Source organism: Zonotrichia albicollis, chromosome 3, assembly GCF_047830755.1.
Source record: "Zonotrichia albicollis isolate bZonAlb1 chromosome 3, bZonAlb1.hap1, whole genome shotgun sequence".
NCBI lineage: Eukaryota > Metazoa > Chordata > Aves > Passeriformes > Passerellidae > Zonotrichia > Zonotrichia albicollis.
Genome location: NC_133821.1, coordinates 52,946,388 through 52,965,912, shown reverse-complemented (window position 1 = coordinate 52,965,912; position 19,525 = coordinate 52,946,388). Strand labels below are relative to the sequence as shown.

General features: G+C 44.4%; 1 protein-coding gene across 8 annotated transcripts in view; it reads left to right on the top strand.

Annotated features, from left to right (window-relative positions):
- Nucleotides 1–594: 594 nt before the first annotated feature.
- TRIM67 (tripartite motif containing 67) overlaps nt 595–19,525 on the top strand; it is a 40,160-nt gene continuing 21,229 nt past the window's right edge. For 3 of the 8 annotated variants that reach the window (XM_074537455.1, XM_074537456.1, XM_074537452.1), the window contains exons 1-5: nt 595–1,849; nt 7,016–7,111; nt 10,851–10,973; nt 12,204–12,314; nt 14,490–14,643. In XM_074537455.1, the coding sequence (XP_074393556.1) occupies nt 935–1,849; nt 7,016–7,111; nt 10,851–10,973; nt 12,204–12,314; nt 14,490–14,643 (1,399 nt within the window). In that variant the 5' untranslated portion in view covers nt 595–934. Of the gene's footprint in view, nt 1,850–7,015; nt 7,112–10,850; nt 10,974–12,203; nt 12,315–14,489; nt 14,650–19,525 lie in introns of all 8 variants that reach the window. The other 5 variants (XM_074537454.1, XM_014269941.3, XM_074537451.1 and 2 more) reach the window with 3 other exon arrangements.

Here is a 19,525-nt window from a genome sequence, read left to right as displayed (position 1 = left end):
CATGTAATCTCTTCATTATGAAATAAACTACTGCTACATCCACGCTAAGCATATGTAAACAAAACAGATGGGGGATTTCCCGCTGCTGGTTTCTTTCTCCTAAGGGTGGTTATTTTCAGTTCATAAACTCTCAGCTGTCATTCCTGATTTATCTGCGCGGCAGATTCCTGTTGGGGTCACAGGGCTGGGAGCTGGGGCGATGTGGCACGTCCCCCGCCAGCCACAGTGTTCGTAGCTGGGCTTCGTGCTTCCCTTTTAACCCCTTTCTCATCCCTCCCTCTGTCAGCGCCTGACATTTTGTGCATCGTGGTTGTGCTCCGGCATGGTGAGAGCCGTGTGATTTGAGCATAGTTTGTTGGTGAGCATCCTCCTCTAATTCGGGGACGGGAGAGAGGGCTACTAGAGACAACGAAACCCCGCCTGCGTTCAATCTGCTACCCAAACAATGGCTTTATTTAAACATATGAAGACATCGCTGCGTGGAGATCCTTTAAAAAATGTTTTAGCCTTTCCCAGCCGTAGAGAGAGCGACCACTTTATTTGCTGGAAAGGGCTCTTCCCGCCCCTTCCTACTCCTGCCCTGCCTCCGCCCCCCGCCTCCCTTCCCCATATATTATTACTCTATGCCACCACCGCTGAAACAGTCCCACGGCGCTCCGTGCCCGCGCCGCGGCCGGCGGGCAGCGTGTCCGTGCCCCGGGCACAGCGCGGCCGCGGGGCGGCTCCCGGGCTCGGGCCGGGCCGTGCGGAGCTGTCTGCGCTCGGCGGGTGCTGAACGGCGAGGGGCGGCGGCGGCTCCCGGAGCCCGCCCGGCCTCGCCCCGGCGCCCGGAGCGGAGGGAGGCGGCCGAGGGGCCGCCGCGGGGGATGGGGGCAGCCGGCGGCCACCCCGCGCCGCCCGCCTGAGGAGCCGCGCACAAAGCCGCGCCGCGGCCATGGAAGAGGAGCTCAAGTGCCCGGTGTGCGGCTCGCTGTTCCGGGAGCCCATCATCCTGCCCTGCTCGCACAATGTCTGCCTGCCCTGCGCCCGCACCATCGCCGTGCAGACCCCGGAGAGCGAGCAGCACCTGCCGCCCCTGCTCCACTCTCGGGGCCCCGCGCCGCCCGCCGCCGCGCCGGGAGCGGGGCCGGGAGCGGCCGCGGGCTCCGCCGCCTGCCTGGACTCGGAGAGCGCGGCGGGCGGCGGCGGCGGCGGGGACCACGCGGACAAGCTGAGCCTGCACAGCGAGACCGACAGCGGCTACGGCTCCTACACGCCCAGCCTGAAGTCCCCGAACGGCGTGCGGGTGCTGCCGCTGGTGCCCGCGCCCCCGGGGGCGGCGGCGGCTCCGCGGGGCGCCGGCCCCCCCAGCTCCTCCCTCACCTGCCCGCAGTGCCATCGGAGCGCGTCCCTGGACCAGCGCGGGCTGCGCGGCTTCCAGCGGAACCGGCTGCTGGAGGCCATCGTGCAGCGCTACCAGCAGGGCCGCGCCGCCGCCGCCGCCGCCGCCAAGTGCCAGCTGTGCGACCGCAGCCCGCCCGAGCCGGCCGCCGTGCTGTGCGAGCAGTGCGAGGTGCTCTACTGCGCCGCATGCCAGCTCCGCTGCCACCCGGCCCGCGGGCCCTTCGCCAAGCACCGCCTGACCCCGCCGCCCGCACACCCGGGCGCCCCCGGCGGCGGCGGGGACGGCGGCGGAGGGAAGGGGGCGGGCGGCGGCCGCAAGCTGCCGACGTGCGCCGAGCACGACCTGGAGAACTACAGCATGTACTGCGTGAGCTGCCGCAGCCCCGTCTGCTACCAGTGCTTGGAGGAGGGCAAGCACAACAAGCACGACGTGAAGGCCCTGGGAGCCATGTGGAAGCAGCACAAGGTGAGTCCTGGCAGCCAGCCGGGTGATGCCCAGAGTTGGGGTGATGCTCAGCGCTGCGGTCTGCTCATCCCAATGCCTCAAAAACAGGTTGCAGTTTGTGGGACATGAGGTCCTTCATGCCCATCATTCTCTCAGACTTTTCTCCCTTTGGAATGGTGCTCTTAGGTTTTTGGCCCTTGCTGACTTCCCGCTGACCCCACAGTCTCTGCTCAGGGTTGGAAAACCCAGACACCCTCTCGTGTTGGCCTCACCTTGACCACTGAGGTTCCACCAGGTCTCAGGCAGATAGCTGGAGTTAGCAAGTCCATCTCACCAACTTGTTTGCCTTCCACAGCATCCTTGGGCATCCTGTCCTCAGCCTTCCCATGCTCTCACAGTGGCAGCAGAGGAGCAGGGTGGTTGTTCCTTTCTTTCACCACCTCCCTTTCACCCAGGACTCTGTGCAAGCTGCCACAACTGTATGTCAATGAGGGAGAGTGGCCAACAGTCATCCAAATGCTGTAGACAAGAAAGCATGGTACAGATGATCATTGACACTGGGTGTTCTCCTGGGCCTTAGAGAGATCTCCTCCCACTCAGTTCCCAAAGAAACCAGGAGTAATGGCTGGAGGGATTTTCATGATAAATAAAATATTGTAGAGATAAATAAGGAATTGTAGATGGGGACTAGGGACAAGTAAAGCTTTTTCTCATTCATATATTGTCACTGTCTGATTCTTGCTTCCCTGCAAATGATACTCCCTACTCCTCCCTGGATTCCTTTGTGGAGAGGTCAGAGCCATTTGCTTGGCTACACAGGGGTTTAGTGAGGTCTGGGAGAGCTGGTGGGTTACTTGGTCATGCTTTCCTTGCTAAAAATAAGGCTTTGCAACCATGTGAATAAAGAGCAAGACATGACCTTAGAAGTTGAAAAAATGTATGAAGTTAGTTTTGTCTTGCTGAGAATGATAGGCCCTGGAGAAATGATTAGTTCATACATATGAATTTTGGAAGGGGACTTCAATACCTGAGAGCTGAGGACAATCTTTTGGAGCTTCCTGCTGTATTGGGGTTAAAGGGCTTCTCCCACAGCTGTGCAAAGAGCACTTGACCAGCTCTGCTGACTGCAGGATTCCCTTCTTTTCACTCTCTGCTTGCAGTTAGCAGTGAAGAAAGCACAGAGATCCTTTCAGACACTGCAGAAAAGGTCAAAATCAAGACTGGTCTCATCACCCCTCGGCCGTGGAGTGGCTCAGCACAAGATAGGCTGAGGTATTTGGCAAGACAAAAAAACTACTCTCTATTTTAAGATCCAAAGAAGATGCCCCTTGGGGTGATCTGCTTTGTTGATCCATCCAAGAAGAAAGACAAACTTCTTCTGGAAGTGTTTGTTTGAATGTTCTGCCAGCAGCTCAGCCATCATTCCTCCCTAACATGATGAGTGCTTGTGCAGAGCAGTTCTCTTGCAGAGTAAACTGTTTGCAGCTGCTGTTCATACCCCAGTGTCAGAATCCACTTCTGAGCAGAGTTGTTTTGATGAGCAGGGTCTGAGTTCACAGTTCAAAGGTGGCTGATGTTTTGGAGGGCATGACAGAGCAGCTTGTGATGTGCTATGGTCTACCTTGAGTTAAAACTGTTTGATGCCTTTTGGAACATGACAGTCCAGTCTAATCAAAGTCCAGAATCAATAATTTTTATCTCTTTCCCACTGACAAATATTGTAAAAACCCTTTTGGCTGGTATTTTTACTGCATTTTTTTCTGTGACTGAGGTATCACAGAACATTATTTTTCTCTTGATTTGCATATTCAATCAATGTCAAAATTCTAGTGAAAAGATACCCTCAAAATTAAGTAATTTGGGGGCTCTGAAATTATGCTCTTGTGAATATTATATTTCCCAGAAAAATGCACTTGTCACAAAATAAATATAATGGAACTGTGTAGCCAGGCAGCCTAAATCATCTCACATTCATTCAGATAAATTGTTTTGGAATTAGATACTTCTGCTTAGAAATAGTTTTCTGATACAGCAATTTCTACAAGTTTAGTACCTGCAGTTACTTTGTCCAAACCATAAATTACTCACATTGACTGGCATGCCAAAGGTAATTTAAGGCTTATATGTTCTCTGCAGATGCTCCGGGCATAGCTGGTAGAGGCAGCTGAAAGGTTTGCTAGCCAAGGAGCCTTCCTTGTGTTAGCCCTTTGTTTGGCTCCTCCTTTGTCTGGGCCTTATTACAGTGACCTAGTGGCAAATTACAGAGTGTAAAAGCTTGTCCAGGCAGTGCTGCAGGCCATGCAGAGAAATGTGCCCTCAGTCTCAGCTGTACTGCTGATACCAAAGCTGGACTGGACTGTTGGCCCCTGTTAGTGGTGCAGGTTCCCCATTGCGCTGCTGTGTGTAACTCCTTCTACAGACAAAGTAAAATTGCTTTAAAGTGACAACAAGGTTCCAGTGGCACAAATATTTGAAAATCCCCTGGTTTAGCTGGACTTCATTATATTCATTTGCCTAAAAAGTGCCTCTGGACCAGCAGTTCAAGGTTATTAAGAAAAACCCTTAGTCTTCTGTTGAAGTTTAATCCTTTCGTGTTTTCTTAGCAAGTACAGTGGTAGTGTAATCACATTTAAATAGGAATTCCGACCTGTGAATGTCAGGAATTATATGCTCTGCCCATTCTAAAGGGTTAACTATACATATGTACCAAAATGCTGAAAACACCCACAGCTGGATCTGTCTGTGAAGGGCAGGCAGGCAAGTGCAGTCCTCATGCCTGCTTTTATTTCCTGACCTAAAGACTTGTGTTCCCAAAAACATGTGGGCTCTATGAGAATTCAACACCAGGATAAGCTTATCTAATCAATAGTCAATCTGCTGCTAAAGAGGGATGCAGGGAAGGCAAGCTAAATGAGCATGAACTGTTTGGTCGAAAAAGGACATGGCCATTATCTGGTTCATTTTCTGAAAGCAGCGGTCTTCCCTGCCCATCTGGGTTCAATTACTTATCCTTGTGATCTCTGTGTTCCTGTAATTGGTGGAAATAGAAACTTGGTATCCATCTCCAGCCCTCAGATTATTGGTTGCAAGACCAGGTATGAAAGTGAGGATAACACCAGGTGGAATACGTTTGTCAGGAGTATTAATTGTCCCAGTCGATGGAGCTTGTTACATCTCCGTCTGGTTTACAATAAATATTTCTGTGGTATGAAAGATTGCTCTGGGCGTACAGGGCATTCTTTATGGCTTGGTTGGTTCACTGGGGGCTTAGTCATGTAGCTCCACTTGATTTTAATGAGAAGTGCATGACTAAGTTCCTCTGATTTGCAAGGTATCTTTTACAAATGCTTGGAAAACAAGGCTATTATCTCTAAATGGGTTTCACAAATGGAAATCTGGCCTTCTACTGGGCCTCATGCTGCAGTCAAGTTAATGCAACCACAGGTTTTAATGAACAGATCAATTTGCTTATGAGCCCTTTAGACAGTGACATGGCTGAGTTTCTGTTGCAGATCTCAGTGATGGGAGTGTGCCAGGAGTGACTGTGCTGATTGCCATTGGTATATATGCTGCTTACAGTTCATCTGTGGTTGTTTTCTACAGCTGCTGTGATGCCCACATGCTGCCTTTGTCTCTTCTGATGTGGAGAAATGCACTTTGAGAGGGTTTGAGAGCTGGGGCAGATGTTGGGAAAGTGGAAGTTTTACTTTTGTTGGGACCAACCATTGGTTTTGATTTGAAAGAAAGGAACCCTTTCCTCCCTGGGACAATTTGGTCAGGACAGTCGATGACAGATAATATAATGCTTCTGCCACCTATTTCTTTCTTGCTTACACCCCGGCTGCTTTGTTATGTGCTGCTTTAACCTTGTTCTGTGTCATCTTAACAAATCAAAGGCTCAGATGTGCCCTGTGAGTGGAACAGAAAGTGTGAAAACTTCAAACTTTGGCAAACGTGATCAGCCTGTGCAGGGCTGACCTCAAGTCCTGATTGTCTGGTCTTACAGAAAACAGACATTTTTTCATGGACCTGGAGTTTGCTTCTATGGCCTCCTGTAGTGTTAATATCAAACATCATAATTTCAGGTTTTTGTGCATTTACAAAGGTTTGTGTAAGAAAATAGCAGAGATTCAAATATGGAGAAATATGCACAGTAATGTGTCTTCCCTTGACATTTGTTATGAATGAATTTTGTAAAGCATATTCTCATTTAGATTTTACCACTAATGTGCTTTCAAGGGGCCACTTTCCAGCCTCTTGTTCCCCTGTCTTACTTACATCCAGGGTTGCTCCATCCCAGGTGCAGAACCTTGCAATGGCACCAGCCAGTTCTTTGAGTACACTTAGTGAATCCTCTTGGGACTCCTGGACTTACAGAGATCTATCTGGAGCAGAAAATCCTGCACAAATTTGGACTTGACTGGGAGTTAATCACTCTCACAGTCATGGTCCTCCAGCTCCTGACCCCAAAATGCATCACTGGGTCTGCCAGGGGCAAAACCACTCTTTCCTTCCTCTGGTTCAGCTTAGGGATCTCACGTGTTGGCTGAGGAAAGGGAAGGTCAGGCCTAGAGTGTGGACTTTGAAAAGACATATTCTGTGTGCCTTACCAGTCAAAAGTTAGAGGAAGGGGTTTTTCCAACTTTTGCAGAAATATTCACCCATTTGTTGAGTTGGAACATGGGAAACTGGAGACCCAAAGGAACATTACTATGAAGTCTGAGAAGGCAGATTTGTCTTTAAAGTCCTGGTGTATCTCAGGTTTGGTAGGATCTACCACATTTATAAAGATTTCAGACTTAGATGAAAAAGAAGTGTCATTTTGGAAAGCACTTGGGGATTTTTCAGCATGACAGATGCTACTGTGTAAGTGTAAGACTACTACCTCCTTATAAACGTGGGTAGCTGTTTTATAAAAAGGTGTTTGACTTACCAAGTTGCTGCAATAAAAGTGGAATGTGCAGACACAATACTTGACTGCCCCCACATGCATATTTCACCCTCATTAAATCTGATTACAGTAAAAATCTTAACTGTTCTTTTCTAGCAGAAACACTTTGTGGAATTAGGAATACATGTAAGCCTTTTTGCACATTACTAATAATCAAATCCAAGGATTACTAAGAAAAAAATTTGCATTTTATCACTAACTTTTTCTTTTTTCTCCTCCTTTTTTCTCCCTTGCAGGCACAGCTGTCTCAGGCTTTAAATGGTGTATCAGATAAAGCAAAGGAAGCTAAAGAATTTTTGGTTCAGCTGAAAAATTTATTGCAGCAGATCCAGGTAACTGTAAAATATAATCTGTTTTGATAATAAAGTAATCAATAGAACTGAGTGAATAATTTATTTGATGACTCTGTTTCCTATGCTATTCTCATATTTCCTGGAATCATCTGACCTTTCTTGAATGAATTTGCTAGGTAAAAATGTTCATCAAATAATGCCTGCAAGCCCCTCTTAGCTTCTAGATTGTTTGCTGTTTGTTGCAAAAAGCTGATACTCAATACTGGACATCTGAGCTGTGTTGATTAGTGTTTGATTGAATCCATTAGTCATGCTTCTAGGCTCTTCCCTGACTGCATGTGCTTGAATTCAGCATTTAGGAAAAATTCTCATTTTAACAGATTCAAAATGTGTTGCTAGCTTTTCATCTTACATTTCCTAAAAATGCACTAATTTCTGCAAAAAAATCCAGTCAGCCTGCCTATTAGAGTACTTGTAAGAATGTCCTACAAACACTCAAAAATACAGGAATATTCTCCTAAAAACAAAAAAAGGAACTGCTGCTAAATCAATGTGTCATTTATTGGAGCGTAAGTTATTTTCATGCCTGTAATTGTCCAGATTTAATAGTCAGAAAAAGAGCTCGTAGTGAGTGCAGTAATTGAGGGCACAAACCCAAAATGAAACAAGCCTTGATTTCAGTCAAATTTAGACTCATCAGTGCTGGAGGTCAGATGATCCTGAAGGTCCTTCTGGCCCTGTGGAGTGTACCTGGAAATGTGCCACTCCAGTTTGGGCTGCAGTGTCCAGGAGGGGACACTTGTGTCCTGCGCTTGTTAGTAAGGGAAAACCAAAGCAGAAATTCAAAAAGTTTATTATTTATTCATTAAAGTATTCCACCTAAAACCTCAGAGGATGAATTTGTACCACAAGAGATGCCCAAGCTCTTGGGTTGCCTCAGGGCAGCCTAACAAGGCACCCTCACAGTCTGCCACAGCCACGCGGGGAAGGGAGCACACCAAAATGAGGAACTGGTAAAATTAAAGGACATTTAACTAAAAGAAACCAGTGCAAAGCCACTGACTGGCACTTGTAATGTGCTGTAATTTGGCTATAGGGTGAGGTTTCTCTCAGCTGACTTACCCATTTAACAATTATGTAGCTCAGCTAGTCTACTCATTTAATTTCTTTCATTGTCCAAGGAGAAAAGGCAGGCACCTTTAGAGATCATTTCTTTCTGTAGGTATGAACAGCTATTTTAGGATGGGATAAAACATCCAAAACAGTAGTCTATCACCAATCTTTCTTGAGTCATCTAGCTCCATTACAAATGTATTTTTCCCTCCTGAAACCTAGAAGTGGCCTATTATGACTGTTTATGACTATGCTGTAAAATCCTTTAATGTGCTTCAATAAAATCACTGCTAAATTGCTCTGCATAAGGGAGCTGCTACAGTTGGATCAAAAGACCAATCCATTTATTTGATGCTGCTTATTGCTTAAAATGCTAGAAGAGAGCTCAGAAGAGGAAATTTTATCCAGCAGTACCCTCTAACATTTAGCCAAGTCTGGTCACAAATCTGAATCCAACCCTCACATGTTGAGGCAATCTTCATCCTGAGTCTGAGTGAAACATCAAATTTCAGCAAACCAAAACATCAGGACTAATCAGCTGCATATTGTGTTCCTAAGTAAAACAAGACTGGGGCATGGCTCCAAGATGATCACTCACACACTTTAACCCTTAAGGAGCTCCTGGGATGGTTTTCTCCCATGACAAATTGCACTCCTCTTATGCAATGTTTGAGCCACCTTTGATGACAGCACATACCAGGGAGTGCTCCTGGTAGTCAGGTTTGGTACAGCCCCACTCTTCAAGGGGAAGGGGTTTAGATGTGTCATGAGCCAGTCTGTGCCTTTTGACATTTGGACAAAAACCTGTTCTTGTATTGTTACTTTGTGGGGGAACAGATGCAGCCTTTGTGCATAGGTTTGTAGCCAGACACATAGAGCAGGTTATTTACAGTAGAGATCTTATGACTGCTGCCACACTCACATATGGACATTTACCCCTCAGCAAAAATGTATTTTAGCAATACTTTTACACAAAGGATCAAGCAATATGTATTCTATTATCCTGTCTCAATGCACTGCAGACCAGGCAGCCACCCACATTCTTTATCTCCTCTCTGAGTTTGCCAGAGATGCCAGGAATCGTGCTTTCATCTTACCTGGGGCAGTTTGCAAATTCATAATCTATTTTTCTTTTCCCTGCTTTGCAGATCTGTTGTTCCCCCTCTTTTTTCATGCCTTTCTCTTCTCTGAGATCGCTTTTATATCTCTTGGTGTTTTCTTTTCAGATACTGCCTGTTCCTCATTGCTCCTGTTGCTTCCTTGCTTCTCCTTGTTGCTGTCATGATCTGATTTTCCCATTTTCCCATCTGCTGTAACAATTTCATACTTTCTCACTTGAAGGAGGCATATAGCCAAACACCCTGTTTGATGTGAGAGCAGAAAATGAGGAGAGAAAGAAACGATGCACTGCAGCAGCCACCGACTGATTGAGGCTCTGTGCACAAAGCAGCACTTCAGGAGTACTGGGATGGAAATGGGCTTAAGGGGGAGCTGGGAGTGACACCAGCCGAGAAGGGGGAGATGCAGACAGGAAGAATCTAAGACAAACCTGTGAGCAGGAGCTGAGCTGTCTGGTGTCTCCTCAGCCTTGGATAAACCCTTGCACACATCTGGCCGGCAGGTCTAGGGCTGCACTGGGGCTCCCCAGGGAACACTGACCCTGCATCCATGGGCTGGAGAATGGGATGTTTCTTTATTTTGAGTTTATTTTTAACTCAAAGGAAAGAAGGCAAAGCAAATGAGTAGAAAATAAGAGAAAAGATAAAGAGATAAGAGATAATAATGAGTTAGGAGAGTACAGTGTCTTAGCAAAGAGGCGCTTCTCCTTCAGTACATGCTTAAAATCTTCTCACATTTAATGATGTTTTTTTCTTTTTAAATTGGGGTGTTTGGGAGGAAAGCTGAGAGCACACCTAAACATGTCCTTGGAAGAGGAGCTTGAAAGTTTTCTCCTTCTAGTCTCAGGAGCAGAGGAGATGAGGGAGAGTCTTCCTTTGAATGGGTGCTAGAGAAGCAGTTCCAGGAATTTATGTAATGCTAAATTGTTCCCAGAGCCTACTAAAGGCTCAGTGTTGTATACCTCATGCTGGTTTCTGCCTAGCAAAGAATTTTACCATAATGTGAATAGAAAGTTGCCTCTTTTTTTAAAAGCTAATCAAGCTCCACTGCCAAGTTCTAGCTATTTTATAAAAAGTACTCGAAGCAATACACAAACCTTAGGGCTTTGTACCTCATTAATTTCCTTGTAATAAGCCAGTAGACCAGATTCTGGTCCATAATTCTGTTCTAATTGCTGTGGTACAGAGCCAGTTATTTCAAAGTTGCTACAGTGGGATAATTAAAACAGATTGGACCGGAATCCTCTTATCTATATATGCACTGTGTATGTTACATTTAGCATTTACATCATGTTGTACTACATCTGTCATCAGGAAAGTGCCAGTAAATCATGGTTTTGAATAAGACCATTTGTGGCATGGCATGTTATTGTTTCGTTTTACAGCATGCCGCTATTACTGGTACACTTGTAATGAAATCAGAAGGGCAACAAAAATGCTGAGGGTCTTGAAAGGAAATCTTTTCTGAGCAGGAAAGCAGGTACGAGCAATAGCTGAAGCTGCAAACTGTGCTGTCTCTGATGTGTGTGACTCTGTCCTGGTTGCAGGAGAACGGGCTGGACTACGAAGCCTGTCTCGTGGCTCAGTGCGATGCCTTGGTCGACGCGTTAACGCGGCAGAAGGCAAAACTGCTCACAAAGGTCACCAAGGAGCGTGAGCACAAGCTGAAGGTGAGCACTCCTCTCCTCAGCTCAGCTGAGAGAGATACCTGCTGGCGTTTGTCAAGTTTCCCTTGACAATGAATTCTCCTAGTGACCAAATTCTAAAGTTCCTTTAGCAGGTCCAGTTCAGCAGTTTAATGGAACTGTGCCCACGCACGTTAAATGATGGATATACTTCAGCAGTTTGTTGAATCAGGCCATCAATCTTTATTTATCTTATGGTTTGGGGCTATCTTTTCGGGGTGCTTATCAGTGAAACCGGTGTGTGACTTGGCACCTTCTGCCCAAGTAAACAGTTGTGATTTTGATATCTCCTTGAATCTTTAAATTCAGGTAAGCCACCTCCAGAAATACATGAGCTAATCAAAACATATTAAAGAAACACAGTAAAAGGAGATGGCAAGAAGAAATCTTAAATGGTTGTATGAAGTGGCAGTTAAGAAATATTTTAAAAGACACATTTCTTAAAATGGTTATCTTAATGTGATTTTGAGGTACTATGGTGCCATTCACATTAAAAGTATCTAAGACAGAAGGAAAAAGTGAAATGGATTATCTAACATATCAGTTAACAAAATCCACCTGAGATCAGCATTCAGCTTGCTTAACAAGAATCAGCACTTAGGACATTCTGCTGGCAGCACAGCAAACCCTGCAGTTTATTGCTGTCACAAGTTGTCCTACAGCACACAGTGCTACTAGACCTCGTCCACAGCCATGTGGCAGCAGAATCAGTTCCAAAATCTGGAAAAATGGAATGCAGCTATTTTATTTCTTAATTCCAGCAATGTGTTCTTAAGCAGAGCAGGTTCAATGATAAATTGTGAAGAGAATGTTTAGGGTATTGATCTGCAAGAAACCACTCCAGCAGTTTGCCTCTAAAGTGAAAGACTTTTAAAAAGCTCAGATGTTAGTGAAAGTGTGACTGGAAATGTGAACACTGCAAATGCAGAGACATGTTCTGTGCCCTCTCTGCCCCAAGCAAGCCTAATCTTTGAGAGATTAATCTGCTCTGAAAATTGAGATTCCCTGTGCACAACATTTTGCCAAGCTAATTATCGCTATTTACAATACAGAGCAAGTGAGTGAAGCTGATGGAGATACAGCAGTGGCCATATGGCAGCTAAATTAAGCATAGATTTAACACACTCTCCCATTCCTTGTCTCTTCTGGAATAATCTTTTACAATTCACTGCAAGCTGAGGCAGTCATAGAACTGTACTGATGTTTGTTTTCCAGGTTGTTTGGGACCAGATAAATCACTGTACACTGAAGCTACGCCAGTCAACAGGGCTCATGGAATACTGCCTAGAAGTTATCAAAGAAAATGATCCCTCTGGGTTTTTACAGGTATTTTCCTTCCTAATGCTCTGGGAAAAAAAAAAGAAAATAAATTAAAACTAAGTCTACAAATGTGTGGCTTTGTTAATTAGCCCCTTCCACCTCCAAGGCAGGTTCACCTTAACTCCTGTAAGTACTGTCTAAAATCTCAGAGAGCCCAGAGACTGCATCAGTGTCCCAGCAAAGAGATGGCTTTAACAGCTGCACTCTGACTGAGGTGGGGAGTTGGTGGTTACACCACTGCCCTCACTCCTGATGTCTTTCCTCTTGCCAGCCCTTCCTTCTGGGATAAGAAAAATATGCTATGCAGTTGATGATAGCTTTTTGCAGAGTATTATTTTATTCTCATTTCAGAAACCCAACACAGGGCCTCACAGAGCTCTCTGATTAATTTGGAGAGGTCAGTGACTCAACAGTGTGGTACTTCTCCCCCTTGTGCTTGCTTCTCCCCTTTGCTTTCCTGTGTAAAAGAGTCCTTTCAGCACCTCCCCTGTAAGGAAGTCTAGTCTGAAGGGACTGCATATAGCTTTGCTTTGCTGAGATTGTTGCATCAAGACCTGTGGCAGCTCCAGGTACCTTTTCTTTGCAAAACATGGCCCAGCCAATAATTGCCTTAATTTGCAGGATATTGCTTCTTAGGTGCAAACAGTGAAAATGTCTATTGATGAGACAAAACATACCAGTGTTTTTTTTTTCCATAAATTATTTTTCATTGTTTAATCTTATATGTTGATTAATAATTTTATTTTGCCCTAGTGGTTTTGTTGCCTTATTTACCTCCTAAAAAGAAAGGTACATCAAACAAAATGACCTGCACATATGAATGCATGAATGTCAGGGGTTTGTCAGAGTATCCCTAAAAAACAGGATGAGAATTAGCCAACCTAAACCTATTAACACTCCAGACTGATTGTTACTGTCATGTCTGGTCTCAAGCAGGAGAGGGGAATGTGTGGTGTAGATTAATCTCAAGGTTACACAGATTTTAACAGGCTGTTGGCTGGACTCTACAGGACAAACAAAATCTTTGGGGATACATGCTATCTAGATATATGCTTTACTTTCTTTTCAGCTTACTTTCCCTGTAACTTCTGTGGCTTCAGTTTTTGCAGCCTCCTTTATAAAAAAACAAAAACAAAAACAAAAAATCATTTTTTTTTTTACTTTTTCCTGGTTTATCTAATGATGCTTTCAAGACACTCAGGCACTGCATTACTTTGAGCAACTACTCCTGCAGCCAGGATACTGAGACATAGGCAAGGGATCCAGCATCCCAATAAGTGGCTCCGAGGCTGCAGGAGGCTGTGGGATGCTCCTCCACCTACTGCACAGACTGATAAGGAGCTGTTGGTGCAAGGGCTCAGACAGGAGTGTCCTCAGTAAAAGTAATGAGGAAAAGTATCCAAATTCCTGCAACAAAGGAAAACTCTCTCTGCAATACCCATAAAAAAATTCTACTCTCTTTGACTTACAGGAAGTTCACTGTCAGGGACTCCTGATACCCAAATGACAGCTTCACTGAACTCAAGGACAGCTGAGCTCATTGATTTCCACAGGGCCAGGATTTAACTTCCTGAAGTGTCTGTTGTGATAATTTCAGTTTAACTTTTGGTCTGATTGTCTGTGGGCTGAGCTAGAGCAAAGCTTTAAAAATTAAGTTCCGTTTTGATGTAATGGAAGAAAATCCATCATATATGTGAAAATCTATCTGACAATTTATCACCCTCACTGTGAGTAATATACACCTTCCTTACCATTTGATTTTTTAATCCTTTAGCTTTCATCCACTGAATCATCTCGGCTGAATGGAGAGACTCAAACATTTAAGCCTCTCTTTGTGCAACTTCTTTTTAAACAGGAGAGCAAAAGTAGACCATGCAGATCAGAGAACAGAGCACAGAATTATATGTGGCATTCAAAGGCGTGACACACAACATAATCTTAACAGGCTTTATAAATGCAGTTTTTACTTTCCTAGCCTAATATGACCTTTATTGTGAAAAGACAAGATGAAAGGATGCAACATAAATGGACCTCACCCCAAAACACCAGATCCCATCTCATCTGCCTTAATCCTGTTTTGCTGCCTTAATCCTGTTTCCTTTGTGCTGTATCTGACAGGCATTCTGTCATTTGTTATGTGTGCATCTGCCATTTCATTATAAACCTGATGCTCTCTTTCAGATTTCAGATGCTTTAATCAAGCGTGTTCAGGTATCTCAGGAACAGTGGGTGAAAGGAGCCTTGGAGCCAAAAGTGTCTGCTGAGTTTGACTTGACTCTGGACAGTGAACCTTTACTGCAGTCAATTCACCAGCTGGATTTTATTCAGATGAAATGTAGGGGTGAGCTCTTATGATTTTCCTTTTCCTGTTTTTCATGCATGTGTTGGAACAGTGCTGGGAGGTGTGAGGACACCAAAGGAGGAATGACTTGAATTTGCTGGACAGTTTTAAAAGGTGCTCAGGCAAATTCAGGTTACTGTGTGTTTCCTGGAAAGGTGTGCTCCCCTCACATGTATAATCTTCATGTGCATCTGGTATTTCTATCTGAGCTGAACAAGCTCAGATAGAAATACCAGATGCACTTAAAGATTGGAAAGATAGCTTCTTCAGAGTAGGGCTTTGAAGATTTATAAGACATGAGCTGCATGAAACTTCATGCCATTTTGTATCATTCCTAAGTTTGACATGGTTGATTCAAGATACCAGTTACCCCTATCTTGTCAGAAACAGCTGAAGTAGAAAATAAATATTGCACAAACACACACACAAATGCTTGAATAGGAAACAAAATCTCCTATTTGACTGATATCTGGACTGTGCTCCAAAAATTGCCCATCTTAATAAAAAAAAATCTTAAGGAAGAGATTCACAAGGGGAAAGCAGCTCCATGGCTGTACCACACAAAGGGAAAGTAGCTCTTTGGCTGTGCCATTCCATGGTTCCAGGTATCTGGATAAATCTGATGAACAGAATTAGAGAGAACTGAGGCTAAAATATATATCTAAAAGAAGAAGCTGATGAACAGGACATGTCACTGACATTAAAAAAAAGAAAATTAGCATAATGAGCTTTTAATGGGGTTAGTTTATATGAATCAAGCTGAGAACTGCATCAGAATTAGATCCATAGAACAGTTGGGTTTGAAGGCCATTGTGGTCCCTGGGAATGATGTCATTAGCTTCTCTCAGTGATGATTCAAGCCCTAATTATACATGTGGGTGACAGGATAGAGGCTGCCAGAAGTCAGTGAATGAGTTAAGGATATCGTGTAGTGATGTCAGATGTGCTTTTTTTTGTTGTTTTGAGCAAGCATAAAGAACTTTGTCCCACTTATGTGTTCTCTCTGGGCCTAATTCTGCATCTAAGACACCCAAGATGAAGTAATTAGGGTGGATAATTTGGCAGATATGTGGAAGAACAATGTACAAACAGTTAAAGGCCAGAGTCTGCTCACCAAGAATGCTTTGCATCTTGGCATAAACAGGCTCTGTTAAAGCTATTCAATAAACATCTGTGAACTGCTCCTTTGAAATGTTGTCAGACAGGCAAGTGGAGTCAAGAGAGCAGGAATATCACTGATGAAACTCCTCTGAATGCTGTCTGCACTTGTCTTTTTAAAATCAGTTTATATTTAATGCTAGCCATATTTATTGTGAAATATATTTAATACTAATCTCCCACCACTCTCCTTTACAAACATAGGAAGGATTTAGTTAAACTAGTCACCGAGATTGCTAATTAACCACAGGTTACCTGAGGTGAGAGCAGCTTTGGTATTTGGCTTGTGGACATTCACCTGGCTTTAAGCTTGAAGATTTACAAAACTTTAATTGAGCCAGATTCACTTGTGCTTTTTGAATTAAAGTGTTTTCTGCTACGCTCTCATTTCTCATAAGATGGCAGGGAAACTCTGGTACTGAGTTAGACACAATCTGAGGGGCAGAGAAGAAGACAGGACTTCTGCAGCCCAAAACTTCTGGGCTTTGCTCCCCAGAGGCAGGGTTAGCCCTCAGGAAGGGCTTTTGCTTGAGCTGTCTTGGTCCTGGCCAGGGACTATCTATTGCATGTCCCATCAGGGTGGTCAGCACACTCAGTGTGACCATGCACACACCACTCAAAGAATAATGGAAAGATGTTAACCTGGCCAGCATTCCTTAAGGTGCATAAGGGATGTTTTACTCACCTTCAGACCTCTGTGTGCCCAAGCAGAACAAGCCTCTGACCAGTTCCAAGCTAGCATTTATAGATATTGGGGATTGTTTAGTATGTAGATGTTTATTTATCTTTCTTCATTTATGACAGCAAGTCTATTTCCTTTTGAACTTCTTAGTCTGACACTTTGGCCTTTTTTTTTCCTGAAATTTTACTTCTATGACCTCAACCAACTCTGCATTATTTTAGAATAATAAAATAATCTGGATTGGAAGGGAACCTTAAGGATTATCTAGTCCCAACCCTCTGTCCTGGGAAAGGTCACTTTTCACTAGATCAGGTTTCTCAGAGACCCATCCTGCCTGGCCCTGAACACTTCCATGAAAGGGACATCCATGGCTTCCCTGAGCACCCTCTTCCAGTGCCTCACAACCCCCACAGCAAAGACTTTCCTCCTAATATCTAATCTAACCCTCTCTCTTCCAGTTTGTAGCCATCCTCCCTTGTCCCATTGCTACATGCCCTTGTAAAACTCCCTCTCCAGCTCTCTAGAAGGCCCCCTTTAGGTACTGGAAGGCCACAATGTGCTCTCCCTGGAGTCTTCTTCAGGCTGAGCAGCGCCACCTCTCTCAGCCTGTCTTCATTGGAGATGTGCTCCAGCCCTCGGATCACTTTCCAGACCTACTCCAGCAGTTCCATGGCCTTCCTGTGTGGGGGCCCTGGAGATGGACACAGCACATGGAGCCATTGACCATGACTCTTTCAGTGCAGCCATCCAGCCAATTCCTTATCAGCTGAGAGGTCCATCCATTAAAATTCTTGTCTCTCCATCTAAAAGACAGGGATGTTATATGGGTAATGCTTTGCACAGGTCCAGGTAGGTGACACCAGATCATCTTCCCTCATCTGCCACTGCTGTTATTCTGTCATAGAAGGCCACCAAATTTTCTAGGCATGATTTGGCCTTCTTCAGATGCACTATTTGCGTTTTCTCACACAGAATGGTCTTGCATCTAGAAATACAGCTATCACAGAGTAATCAACTCAGCATTTCAGGAGGAAGCACCCAAACTGATTTGGAACATCCCTTTGCTGGCTGTAAGGAGAAGCTGCAGTTGCATGGTGATGTTTTGCTATTTATCACCATGGGCACTGGGACAGATTGCCCAGAGAAGTTGTGGCATCTCCCTCAGTACAGATATTCAAGAACTGTAGGGACACAGTCCTGTGCCATGTGCTCTAGGATGTCCCTGCTTGAGCAAGGAGGTTGGACCAGATGAGCCCCTGTGGTCGCTTCCAAGCTGACCTGTTCTGTGATTCTGTGACTTCCATATTTCTGAGCATCCACTTTCACAAAGAAAAATGTCCTCCTCTTTCATCTGCTCCTCCTTCTTCAATCCTACCTACGCCAGCACACCAACAACTCATCAGTCTTTGTCAAATGTTGGTGTTGAGGTGAGAATTATTAAGCCATTTTACTGGTTGATCTGACAAGAGCAGATGCTTTAAAGATGTCAATGATCTGTAAAGGAAGTTTTGGGGAGATCTAGGAGAACAGGGCTTTTCCAACTGTAAGTTTTTTTTTTTCCAAAAACTTTGCCATGTAATATCTGTATTATTGTTATCAGTGCTTAGTACATGACTGAATTTCTATTTTTTTTTCAAATTCTGGCCTCATTCAACCTCATTGAGCCTGCATGGGTCATTTAGAGTGAAAGCATGCTTGAAAGTAAACATTGATTCACTGTGGTAGACAAAGAATGAAAATGAGAACAAATCACATTGCATTTGCTTTGATGACAAGTTCATTTACATTACAGATGCATTCTCTATAGGCACAGATCTAAAGCTCATCTAAAAAATAGAGATCATAGGGTTCTTTTTCTTTTTTGCAGAAAGAAGAAGCAATCTGAGAACAAATTAAATGTGCAGAGATGTGATAGGTGCAGAAATAATGCTTAGGCAGTCCTGTTGATCAAAGGGTCTCACTGAGTCCCACACTCCCTGGGCCCACTGACCTCAGAGGCACTCACACAGCTCTACTGGTTGCTGGCATTTTGAGCTTTCCCAGATCTTTTTCTCTGTCCATGTTTTCTTCTCTCTGAGGCTTTTACAGAATGCCATGTCACAAAATTCCTGTCCTCTAATGCCTGGCTTAATGTGTAGTTCACATATTCTCAGTTGGAGCTATTGGCACAGGCAAATGCACTTTCTGGGTCTGCTTTGTTCACACAGCTGTAACTGGCATGAAATCTTCACTGGTTGAAAAACAGGATTAGATACAAAAGAGGAAAATATGTAGCTACTCTACTTTTCTGTACCACCTCTGAACATTCATTCATATACCCTGTCTCCTTATCCTGACTCCTTCCCTCTTCTGCAAACCATGAGGATTCCCCACACACATCTGCCACAAATCTTTTCTGCTTCTGCAGGTATGGACTGTACTGCCTTTATAATTAAAGGACAGCTGTTTCATCTTAAGCTTTACCTCTGGTTCTTTCTGCTCTATGTCATGGACTCAGCTCCTTGTGGTCTCTCCTTCTCTCCTTACATTGTTTGGAAGGCACTTGCTACAGCAGTGGCTCAGGCTATTCCAGAGCTGCACTGCAGTTTTGGAGGAAGCCAAAGTTTTCCTGTTTCTGGGGGGTCCCATTCTTGAGGTGCATTTAGTCCTTTAAAAACTAGTCTGCTGTACCCTGTAAGGGGACTACCCTGATCAGCCATGACATGCATTGAACAATGTGTTTTGGGAACTGCTCTGTTGACAAGAGACATGAGTCAGTGTCACATTTCTTATCAAAGAGTGACCTGCATGAAGCACTTTTAAAATAGCAGGACATCATTCAGACTCATTAATAAGTTCCACTGTGCCAATGCAGTATCATTTGTCCCTTTATATTTTTAATATTTTCCTTCCAAAAAATCCCTTGAGAACTTTAAATTGGTCAAGAAATGGGACCAAACTGTAATTTAACATCTGAGTCTTTTTTTTCCCTGGCACTTGGCCTATATTTTTCTTTCCTTAGTCCTATTCCATTGCTTTTTGCTGTGACATATACAC